Source organism: Leucopleurus acutus (assembly GCF_964270905.1).
Source record: "Leucopleurus acutus genome assembly, chromosome: 7".
NCBI lineage: Eukaryota > Metazoa > Chordata > Mammalia > Artiodactyla > Delphinidae > Leucopleurus > Leucopleurus acutus.
In genome coordinates, this window is record NC_139150.1 from 35362109 (window position 1) to 35374504 (window position 12396).

Below are 12396 nucleotides of genomic sequence, written 5' to 3' on the forward strand. Positions count from 1 at the left end.
CTGCGGTCACTAGAGGCCGATTTAGAAAATGTAAGCAGATGCTCTTGTCCTCAGCGTCTCCCAGTTACACGCCCAGGTGGTCTCTCAGAGAATTATTTAATAGAATTATACACTTGGGGCTCAGATGCTTCCAACCACAAAAGTGGGAGCACATCCATGAGCACCAGTCTTCCCTCCATAGAATCAGTACACATCAGACTTTTTTCTTTGGCTCCCATCCGGTGGGTCCAATCAAGCCTGGGCGCATCTGACAGAATCCCGGGGCCGTTTGCCTCCTAGCCTCAGTGTCTCCCGTGTGGCTACAGCTTGAGTTCACTGGGCATCGGCTCCCCTCTCAGGCCAGCCAGCAAGTTGTTAGCTGCCAACAAGGACATGGTGTTTCGGGTTCTATGGGTGGCACTGCCAATGTGGGGCAGGATCACTGGAAAGGAGAGGAAGAAAGGGAAATGAGGAGGGTGATTCAGGAGCCTTAACTCGGGCCCTTTTTTCATGGCTAGGATGTGCCAATAAAAAGATTTGCCTTCCCTCCTCTCACTAAGCACTCTATTTCCCCAGGGCTACCGAAACCCAGACGCAAGGGTGACAAGAATTACATATCCTGAACACAAGAATGTCAGGGCCAGAAGGAGTCTTGGAGCCTGTCTAGACGCAGCCCTTCAAATATCAGATGGTGAAACTAGGTGACGCCCTGGGCTTCTGATCTCCCGAAATAACTAGATGAAAGGCTGGACAGCGCAGCTGCTTCTGGCCCCACTGCAGAACAAGTGAGGTCACCCGTCCCTAAAGCACACCTTTCAAAAGCAGTACCCAGGGCACCGAGCTAAAGGCCCAGGGCTTGGGGGGATGGGAGATTTCCCAGCTCCGGGCAACAGCCTGGCCATCACAGCCAATGTTCGTCTCAGATGGGCACGGGGGCGGGGATGGTAGAGCTTCCAAGGGCTCCAATAATGGGAGCATTCACTGTGGGGAAGGCAGCTACGGCCCTTCTCTTTGGTTTTCCCTTCCAGAATGTAAGTAAAGGACAGGGACTGGCCCAGACAACCTGAGGCCCCTTCCACTCGGTTATATATTAGTCTGGAGGCAGAAACCACGTCAGCTAGCTGAACAGAGGGACCGTAATACAAAGAACTGTTAACGGTAACTGAGGAGTCTAAAGAGGAATGCTAAGTAAGTGGTTCTCACAGTGCTCCCCGGCCAAGGGGCAGCAGCAGTGTGGGAGACATTAGGAGCATATTCTCAGGCCTCATCCCTGAGGCAGAAGCATGGGGGGAGGGCACCGTGTGTTTGATCCGTCCCTCCAGGTGACCGATGAACAAAAAAGTTTGAGAACCACTGCACTAAGGTGTCACGGGATGAGATGCCAGACGCATCTACCTCCCCGGGGGCTAGGGGACAGGGAAAAGGGTATGACTTAAAACTTAGCCTGAGAAAGGGCATTTGGAGCTGCAACTCCCACCTCTGGCGGCTGTGGCTTGTGTCTCTGGGGGCACAGTGCTTAACCCGAGTGTTGGGAGAACTGCAAGCCGGCTTCACAAGCCGTGGCGGGAAGGAACCGGGGCCGGGTGAAGTGTTGCTGGTAAAGCGCAGTTCTTACCGCAGTTTTTCAGGGTCAGGAGAGGGTGGTTTGTAGGCAGTGGTTCTGGGGTTGTCACGTCCAGTCCAGCAGCTGCAATCTGACCACTGGCCAGGGCCTGGTACAGGTCGTCCTGGTCCACCACTTCTCCCCTGAGAATGACAGTGATGTGGGTGCCCCAAAGCTCCCTCTACCCAGGTCACCTTTAGGGCAGAACCACCCAGAGAATGAATTTTCCCATCAACCTGGCACTTGGCACTAACTTTCAAAGCAGTAAACCTTATAGTATACTTATTTATAGTTTGTACAGTAATACAGAGAACCCCAGCCTGCCACTTTCGAGCTGTGTGACCTTGGGCAAGTGTCTCAAATTCTCTGTGCCTCAGGGTCCTCCTCTGTATGATAGGGAGAATACTACCTAACTCCCAGGAGTGCTAGGAGGATCAAAGCTTACTTACACGCACCACTACATGAACGGGACCCAGAGCCTGCATGTGTGTTGGGATCCCGACCACCGGCTGACAAGCACTGCAGCAAGTGTCAGGCACCTGCCCAACTGCAGGCAGAGACCTGAGGATACACCCAACTACATCCATCCAAGTGAGCAGACATCCTTCCCATCAATGAACCATTGGAGCAGAGATCTGGTTTGCTAAAGACTTCACATTGTGCACTCAACGATACTCGTGCAGCAATAACCCAGTGCCCTGAAGTACTGGGTACGTGACGGAAGCAACGACACTGTTGGCATCAGTGCGAGCCCTGTGTTCCTGCATGTTCACTCCACCCCAAAGGCACCCCCTTTGCAGCTAAACGTCAGTAACTACAGGCACCTCTGGGGTGGATGAGCCCTTGGAGTCCCCTCCCATTGCCCATCTTTGCCTCCAAATTGATCTAAGTGGGTTCAAAGGGCACTAGCTAAGAAGGGGTTGGAGTGGCAGAGAGGGAAGGTCTGCCCCCATAACATGCTCAGTGGCCTAAAGGCACCCTGGGGACATTTTGAGGACCCAAGACAACCTGGGTTTTGGGTCTGTCTGCCCAGGAGCATGAGGGTTCAAGCTGTCATTGACTCACACAGACAGACCCAGGCTCAGCACCATGAAGGTCGGCCTCCAAAGGGCTGTAAAGAACATTAAGGCCACCCCTTTGTGGTTAGAGGTACAGGGTTACCTGGTAACTTGCTGCCACGGTGCCTTCACTTCCTGAGCAAGGCCAAGGGTACTGCTGGGAACCAGACAGGCCAGGCCCTGCTCTGAGCACCTGGGACGTGCTCTGGGGCCTTTACTGTATTTCTGAGTTGTCTGGTTGATTGGTTTATCAAGGGCAGTAAGCTCAGCCTGAGTCTCACTGACAGCCCATGGGGAAGAAAAACCTCAGGTCACAGCAACAGGGACAGCCCCTCTCTAGGCTTGCCTGGTGACCCAGGATACCTGCTGATGTTGACAAACACGGCCGTTTTCTTCATCTGCTGGAAGAAGTCCTTGTTGCAGAGCCCCCTGGTTGCAGGTGTTAAGGAGCAGGCCACGACGATGAAATCAGACTCAGCGGCCAGCTGCTGGGTGGACACTGGGGGAGGGCAGGGCTCCATCAGGTGCTGTGTCCCAGGTTAGGGACAGCAAGAGGGTGGGAACCTTGACCATTCCTCCCTCCGCCCATAATGGAAACTCCCAAGATGCTTCCTGAAGGTCTTGTCTCTACCTGGAGAACGCTAATAACCACACAAAGTCAACAGACACTCGTGGGATCCTGGTGTGTTACATCATTCAGCCAGCCCCCTGCTCTAAAGGTGGGGAAACTGAGGCCAGAGAGGGGCAGGAGCTTATTCAAGGTCACACAATGGGATCTGGACCACTCTGGCTTTCACCACCTTCAAGGCCCAATGTGCCAAGGGGGTGGAGTGGCGGAAATCCAGCCTGCCCTCCGCTCAACACGCTGTGCGCCTGCCAGGGATCTGGATCCACCCGGACACAAGGCTGGCGGGTAAGCGCTCACCAGTTTATTAAGGAAACTGCGTGAACGTTCCCAGCAATTCCTTATATGTGTCACCATCCCTGCTGCTCTGTTTGTACATGGACAATGGTGATAAAAGACCCTGCAAGACAGGAGACCTGGAGTCCCTCTGGCATTGAGGGTACTCACTGTGTGGCCTGGGTGAGGCCCTTTGCTCCCTGAATGGGCCTCTGCGTGCAGGGGCAGGGAGGTCAGACAACACCTAAGGCACACCGCAGACACCATGGAGCTCCTGCAGCCTGCCCCAAAGTGCTGCCGTTACAGCAAACACGGAGAACCATCCAGCCCAGCACAGGTGGGGTTCCTGTGGAAATCGAGGTTTTACTTACCAAACTCTGCCTGGAATTCCTCTGCTTCCTGAGGCCTGGGCTGGCGCCCTGTGTAAAGCAATCTCTGGACACCGAATGGTTTCAGACACCGAGCAATGGCCTGGCCTGGAGGCAAGGAGTCAGAGTCAGCGCTTGTTCCCAGTCCCTCAGAGGGCAGGGCAGCGCCCAGCAGCTCCAGAGAGCGGGAGCCCCTGGGGGAAGGGTGGGGGTGGGGAGGCCCTTCCCAACATTAACCACTCCTGCCACACTGTACCCAGCCCCCTGCCAGCCCACACTGCCCTCAGGGGTCCGTGTGATAGTCCTTCAGGGATCTGAAGGCAGCACCACAGCTCCTGTGTGGCTGTGACTGACTTGTGCCGTCCTCACACGGTGCTGGCCATCTTGAGGGCCATCTGCTAGCCTTCCCTGAGCACTGGATCTGGCAGCCCAGCAGAGGTCTGAGCACACGGTCCCCTTCCTCCTTCTGGACCCTCTGCTTCTGGTGGTGCACCCACAGACCCCACCCGACTTTCTGGTGGCGCTGCCCAACTGCCGACTCACCCCGACCCTGACCCTTTGCACACACTGCTGCTGGGACAGGCTTGGGCAGCTGGATTTTCAGACGCAGAGCACGTCCCAAAGCTGCTGGCTTCTTCCAAGCAGCCCTCTAGTGTGGGAGGCAGGGCTGCTAGCTGGCCGGACAATTTATGCACCCCTCCCGTCCTCACCCTCACCTCTGCACCAGGCAGGGTGCCAGAGAGCCACCGGCCTACGCCAGGCTTCTCCAGCGCTGGGGGCCACTGGAAGAAAAGTAGCTCTGCTCCGCCTCAGAATCACAGGTAAGCTCTGTCCGCTGGGAATTAAGGCTTTAGGAGTCAGATGCCTTCCAGAACCCAGGCCTGGGGCAGCATGGGCTCTCCCACAGTAAACCCCTCCTAAAAGTCCCGACCCTGCAGCCATCATCGCTTTCATCTGTCCTGTATGCAGCTATAATCATAAAGAACCCTGGCTCTTACAACTTGCTTCTATCACCTAATGAGTTCTGAAGGAACTCCTTATTTTATTTTTTGGCCTGTGTTTTACGATGCTGTGTCTTCTCGCTAGAGGTATCCCTACTGCACCCAGGTACGGTGACTCTTTCCAAAGGATTGTCAGCATCTGGACACGGGTGCCAGAGACTCAAACCAAGACGTGAGAGCCAGGGTGCCAATCTGGGCAGATGGGAGCCTCACCTATGCGCCCCAGCCCGATGATGCCAACGGTGCTCTGTGTGAGGCCGTAGCCACACATCCACAGGGGCTTCCACGAGGTCCAGCCGCCGCTGCAGGGAGAGAGAGGGACGGGTTAGAGGCTCTGGTCTCAGGCAAAGATGAGGGCCGCTACGCAGACCCCGTGGTGCAAGGGACAGGCCCAGCCCTCCAGTCAAGGATTGAGAGGAGCATGCGTTACCCCTACAGCCACTGGGTGTTGCCGATAAGCAGCGTGACTGACTCTTCCTTTAAAGCCACTGGGGACACAGAGTCTGAAGGCTGGAAGGGGCCTTACAGGTTCTCCCCCCATTTTGCAGACGGGAAAACTGAGACAAGAAAGGGCAATCTATGTGAGGTCACACAGCCAGGGAAGAGCAGCAGGTTGCAAACCCAGGATGTAGGATTCCAAAAACAGTATTCTCAGTGCTCCAGGGAAGCCACAGGCCCACCCCTGTTGCCTTGGGTGGACAGGGGAATAGAGCCTGTCTTGAGTCACCTCCAATGAAGGGACCAACTCCCTCGACAGAAGGGTGAGAGTGTCTAGTCAGCCCCATGCAGCCTCTGTCCCTGCCACATCCCCACCTCAAATCCCCTCTCCCAGTACACATTCTCTGAGAGCCTGCATCTGCACACCTCCTGGCCTTTGCTCAAGCCAGTCCCCGCACCTGGAGTACCTTTCCCAACTCTGGATGTACAGACCCACATCTCTGATCTGAAACCCTCAGGCCAGAATTTTTAAATTTTCAGATTTTAGGAAGGTGTTAAGGTACATATGCTGTATTCTACATAACGCCCTCAACAGCATCTGGGTGGCACCCGTATCAAGCACACTGGTGTATGTGCAGCGAAATGAAACAACCTTCAGTTTCCAGAGCCTTTTGGATTCCCACATGATGGTGCACAGGGCCCTCTAAGGGCTCAGGAGGACGCCCACCGGCTACCACTTCCACGCAGCCTTCCCTGATCCACGCTCCTCCCCCACAATTTCCCTTCACACCCTGTTTATTTCAGCTCTGCTGTGCATTTTAGTATTGTGCCTGAGTCTGTCCCCCCTCATTAGTTGGGGCACAGCCGGGGACAGGATCACCTCTGGTCCAGGGTGACACTGGGTGCTCAAGTACTAGCTGCTGAGCAGAGTCGACTTCCCTGCCAAGTGTTCACTCACTTCTTCACCTCCTCGATGGCCTCAGGCAACCGGCGACAGGTGGTGAGCAGCAGGGAGACGGCGAGTTCGGCCGTGGCATCTGTCAGGACATCTGGGGTGTAGCCCACACGGATCCCACTACGAATCAAAGATTTGGCGGTAACACTGGCCTCAAGCACCTTCACCAATTTCTACTGCTGGGACATTGCCGTGATACAGCTTTGTTCCCTCTTTGCGCTGCCTGTCAGGAAGCTCAGAGCTGTAAGTGAGCACTCAGGAATGGCCAGCCCTCATTCCCATCTTGATTATCTCCCATTTTGAGAAGGATATAAGATGGAAGATCGGGGTCCAAAGTCTGGAGCCAGTAACTACTTAACTTTTCTGAACTTCCTCATCTAAAGAGGGAAATAATAATACTTGCCTTTTCTACTTGAAGGGGTTGTTGTGGGGGTCAAAAAAAAGAATGAATGTGAAAGGGTGTCACCTGGACATTGTTACCCACTGCTTCTGACTGCTCGGCCTTACCTTAACTGATGTGTGCACACATGAGCAGATTTTATCATCAGCTACCTTACGTTTTCACTGAATGGTCAAAGAATATGAAGAAAAAAATACTCAGCTCCTCTTTTTCCCTCTCTGGTAGTCACCCCTCACTCCAGGCCCTGCTTCCAGAGCCCAAGCTGCATTTACCGCTTCTTGATTTCATCCAAAGCCAAGTGGTCGACACCCACGGACATTGTGCTGATGACTTTGAGATTGGCTCCTGTTGGAGAGAAAAAGCATTGTTTGTATCTTTCCTCATGGGATTCAAGGCCCTCCTACACACTACAGACAGGTCCAGAAAAGGCAGGGCCCTGCTCAAGGTCATAAAGCAAGGCTGAGCAGAGCTGGACGAGGGCCCCAGGCCCTGGCTCTCCTCCACACCATGGTCTTTGCCCTCCTAAGGCCTCCCTCTGGGGACTCACCACCAGGAGAAAGGGGCAAAGTGTGTGCCATATGGAACTGCACACAACTGCTCCCTCTGGCCCAGGTCTGCAGTGAATGCCCTCAGAGCTCAGAGCGGTCACTGAAGACCTGCTCGGGAACCAGCAGCAGCAGGCTGATATGTCCACCAGGGCCAAGACACCCTGGGAACCCTCCCCGGGCCTGCCCAGTGCACACACCTGCGGCATCCAGGAGCTTCTTGTCTATGCGGTCAGAGAGGAGGCAGAGCAGGCCATGGGCCCCGGCCACGCCCCGTTCCAGGTCCTTGCTGGGGATGGGCTCATCGGAATCCCACTGCTCCACCTCACAGCTGAAGGCAAAGGAAAGACCGCTCAGAAGTGCGGGAGCCCCGCAGGTGTCCCCAGGCCCCCAAAGCCCCTCCAGCCCCCTGCAGACCCCTCTCAAGAATGGGAAACATTGTCTTCTGCTTGCTCTGGCCTCAAGCTGCCTGGGGCTGGCTGAGGCGAGTCAAGGTCAGGCGTGGGTGGCCTCAGAACTGTCCTGAGGGTGAAGGGCTGTCACAGACCACAGCTCTCTGACAAGGACTGAAAGGGGCCTAAAGTGAAAGGAGAAAGTCACGGGGACGGCTCTCAGCTCAACACAAGGAAGCGCTTTCTTACCCCTACAGGAGGCCTCACAGGTAGTGAGCTCCCGGGCCTGGGCTGCCTATTGTTGGGAAGGCCAGTGGGGGGAAATCAGATGGGGCTTGATTTCCCTGTCCAGTTGCACATCTTCTCCTATGAGTCCATGAAATGAAAAACTCTTGTTCTTGACTTTGTACTTGGACAAGATCAAAGCAGTTCAACATGGAAGAGTTTCAGGGGGCACTTCCATGGTGGCTGGTGGGCACGGGGCATGTTTCCCCGTGGTGCTACCCAACCTCCCAGCCCTTGACATTTAATTCTGTGCAGCCAACACGTACGGAGCATCTACGTGCGCAAGACACAGAGCTGCTGGCACTTCCCAGAATTCCCCGCTGCGGCACCTCCACGCCTAAGCCCCAGGCACAGGCTTCCTTTCACCCTCCTTTGATGGTGGCACAGCGCTATAGCAGTGTGAGCTGCTGCCACTAGTGCCCTTGTTGTTTTTGCCCTCCCCTCTTCCCCCCTCAATGCTTGGTACATGGCAAGTCCTCAGCAAAGGTTTTATTGCATTGAATGAAATGAACAAATCTCATTTTCCCCTTGCACTGGTCTCTGAGGCTGGGTTCCACCTTCTCCCTGCCTGATATGGGCAGTGCAAACCTGCATAATGCAGGGCTCAGACTGCAGCTGACAGAGCAGCAAAGTTCACATCCCAGCTGTGCCACACACAGTCATTGGGGAAGGTACTTAACCTGACCCAGTTTTCTCTGTAAAGTGGGAATTACTGTACCGACTTCACAGTACTGAAGGATTAAGAGTTTACGTATATGAAGCACCTGGCAAGGCTGACCTGCAGGGTTCAATTTAAGAAATGCTACCAGAGGCCCCCTGCCAACTGTCCAAAGGGACCAGGTAATCCAGTGACTGCTAAGGTCCCTGACCTGGCCAAGTGACCACAGAGGGTAAAAGATTAACAGCCTGTCCCTTGTGTCATGGGCCGTCTTCCCTCTCCCCAGGGCCATGGCTGGGGAGGGCTCCAGCCCTTTCCCCCACCCACACTGCAAGGGCCAGGGGAGCTGCGGGTCCCAGCGTCACTGCAACGGGCCTGGAGAAAGCTGGGCCCCAGAGAACTTTCTCTAAGCTTCCCCAAACTCCAAGACCGTCCTGGCCAGGCACAGGTTGGAAAGTTCGGCCAAGGCCCAAGCGCAGGATCCCGGATCTGACACCACGGACCGCGCCATCCACCCCACCAAAAATAACTAACTGGGCCTCGGGAGGCCTACCCCGACCTGCCCGGAGACGCTGAGTCAGCCAGCGTACTGGGTGCCCGAGGTCCCGGAGCGGCGCCTGGGGCTCTGCAGCCCCTTCCCGCGACGCCACCCGCAGAACTCGCGCCCGGAGGGCGGGGACTCGGCGCGCGGAGCGGTGCAGGGACGCGGGGCTCTTACTCTGCGGCCCGGGCGAGCGCGGCGCTGCCCTCGGTGGGGATCCTGCGCGTCACAAACACCTTCATAAGTCGCACAGGCCTCATTCACCTTCCCGCCGCCGGATACTGAGCCGGACCCCGCGGGCGGAAGCAGTCTGGGAAGGGGGCGGGTCCTCGAGAGGGCCGGGCCTGGAGTAGGAGGGGCGAGGGTGCGGGCTGGCGCCGGGGGCGGGGGCAGAGTGGGGGCGTGTGGGGTTGCAGCTGTGCAGTGAGCGAGTGGCACTGACGGTGTGTCTGTGTGGGGGTAACTGGGGCTCCGCGTGTACGCCTTGTGCCTGTGTGTGTGTGTGTGTGTGTGTGTGTGTGTGAGAGATCAAGCCTTAATGAAACTGAGACTGGTTCTGGGGCTGGTGCCAGGCTCGTATCCTTGGCCTGCTACCTCTGAGTACACACTGCCCCAGAGCATCAGGACCGGCAGGCGTGACTTGGGGGTTGCGTTGGGTAAAAGGGCATCCAGGAGAGAGTCCTGTGTGAATGTGTGTGGATGCCTATAAAGGTGCCTACTGCGCTGGGGGAGGGGGCTGCAGTCAAGGACCATCCCCATTCCCAGGGCCTGAGTGCATTGACCATCTTCTCTAGGTCTGTCTCTTCGTGGTCACACTGTTCCAGGCAGGGGTCTTTGGTCACACAGACTGAGCTCTGAGCCTGGCCTATTGTGCATACAGAGGAGCCTGGATGAGGGCGGTCTGAATCCCAGAATGACCTCCTTAATACTTGGTGCAGTTCCCCATAGGAAGCCCACAGTTGTGAGAGGGAGTTTGATTGGTTGTGGGCCACCCAGTTTGCTGAACACTTGCTGACCGGCTGGAGGCAGGTCATGCATAGGGCCAGGGCCAAGATGCTGGAGATATGTGGGGTCATGGGGTCATGGTCAGACCCCGGGTTTGCAGTCAGGTGGACTGGGTCTGAATCCCAGCTCTGCCACTTAACAAGCTGTGTGATCTTGGTCGGTTCACATCCTCTTCCTAAGCCTCAGTTTCTTCAGCTACAAGATGGGGTTATTAGAACTTACCTTTAAGGGTTGTTGTGATTATTAAGCAAGCAACATTTGCATGGGCCCTGGGCCATGTTAGGTATTTACCAAGCACCAAGGCCATGAAGGAAAGAGTTGAGGAGTTCAGGCTCAGGAGCCAGACTGCCTGGGTTTAAATCACAGCTCTGCCACCCACTAAGGACAAGTTGTTAAACTTCTGCATGCCTCAGTTTCCTCATCTGTAAAATGGGGACAATAGTGATACCTCCCTCACAGCTTGTTGAGAGGATGACTATATATAGTACTTACAACAGCAGGTATGTTGGGCTGCACCCTGCAGGCCTGCAAGCCTTGTAGTTGTCCAGCCTCGAGACCCAAGAAAGAGCCTGGAGACAGTGACGAAGACATCAGTGGCTTATTGGACAGGGATCGTACACAAAGGGTCCTGGAGCAACACCCCACCATGCAGATGGCGGGCAAGATATGGCAGCAGTCTTTACTGCCCGAGGGAGAAGGAGGCTACCATTTATAGGGGGAATTGATGTCAGGTGGGCTCATCAGTTACCAGGGACTAATTAAGCCCTGTAATTAAGAGGATTGGATAGTCATGTGAGTGAAGCAGGGACTAGTAGAGCAGGGGATATACAGAGAGCAACAGAACAGCCATCTTGAATGGACTAACCATACAAGGTAACACACATCGTAAGTGCTTGATACACAGTAACACATCCAAGGAAGCACATACCCCAGGGATAGCAGCTGGTCAGAGATGCAGATGCTGAAGCAAGACTCAGTACAAGTGGGAGGGGCCCAGACCTGTCCCTGAGCTCTGCCGGCTTCACCTCTGCCAGAGCCTGTTCAGGTACTTGCGCCCAGGCTCGGGAGCACCTAGAAGGCAAAAGCCCTACCTGTGGTCTCTTCTCTGAGGATTTTATCTGAATCCATTCTGCCCCATCAAAGCCCAGCTAGGAAAGAGAGACAGGCACAGAGACGTGACATCTCCAGCCTGGGGCCACACAGCAAGTCGCTGGAGGGGCCAGAGCTGGCTCTTTGGGCCACCTGGGTCCCTGGCCAGTGCTCTGTCCTGCCATCGCTCCCTGTAAGTAACACATTAATAAATGTCTTACCCACAGATCGCTATCTGCACTGCTAGGACACCTTGGGGACGATTTCTGAAATACCTCAACTATTGACACAACAAGGTGTTTTTCTGTCCCCAGGCCAGGGCTTCTGGGGACAGCACAGCCCAGTGGCTCCATCCTGTTAATCAGTGGTGACACCTGGGCCCAGCTCCTCCCCCACACAAGGACAGGCAAGGACACTGGGCAAGCCTGTCCACCAGGGGCAGGAGGGGGTGTGACACATCAATGGGCCCCCTCCCCCAAGGCAAAGCACCCAGATGGTGCTCAATAGTGCTACTAGATGGTGGCCATGGAGCCAGAGGATGGAGCCAGCTGAGAGCCCTTGAGGAGGATCAGGTGAAGTGGTTGGGAGAGGAAGGATCCAAACTGGAGAGGGATCAGAGGCCTGACCTGGGCTTCACTGGTGAAACAAATTAATAAGCAGCTGAGATTTATGGAGCTCTTAGTAAGTTCCAGGCAATGGCAGCCTGGGAGACCCCTGGGTGACTGACTGAGGGTCAGGGCCACAGCTCCAGCAGGGGGATGGAAATTTGGAACGTGCAAAAATTCAAAATGACAGTAAGAAAGGAAGTTTCTGTAGGACTGTTATAAATTCTCTTTTGCATTTAAATCTTGAATCTATTTGGAACATTTTGTGTATACAGTTTGAGGCGGGGGGTTCTCCTTAATGTTTTTCCAAATGGTTAACCAGTTATTCAAGTACTATTTTTAAATAAGTATCTTTTTTAGTTTTGGAATAGATAATAAATGCACAAGATACAAATTCCCAAAGGTACACAAGGGTATAAGGTGAAAATCGCCACTCCTACCCTGCCCCCCACCACTCAGATCCTCTCCCCAGAAGCAGTCACATCTTTCCAGAGATGTTTAATATATATGATAATATGCATATAGTTTTCACATAAATGGTAGCATACACACTCTGCATCACCCCATTTTTCT

At 54.8% G+C, this 12396-nt stretch overlaps 1 protein-coding gene across 1 annotated transcript; it reads right to left on the reverse strand.

Annotated features, from left to right (window-relative positions):
* Positions 1 to 82: 82 nt before the first annotated feature.
* Positions 83 to 9424, reverse strand: GRHPR (glyoxylate and hydroxypyruvate reductase). Its single transcript, XM_082843026.1, has 9 exons — positions 9302 to 9424; positions 7449 to 7579; positions 6976 to 7048; positions 6307 to 6423; positions 5124 to 5212; positions 3913 to 4017; positions 3004 to 3139; positions 1595 to 1725; positions 83 to 421 (listed from the first exon to the last, which is right to left on the reverse strand). Exons 1-9 carry the CDS (start codon positions 9382 to 9384, stop codon positions 300 to 302), a joined length of 987 nt encoding a protein of 328 aa, XP_082699152.1. The 5' UTR covers positions 9385 to 9424; the 3' UTR covers positions 83 to 299.
* Between the last annotated feature and the right edge of the window lie 2972 nt (positions 9425 to 12396).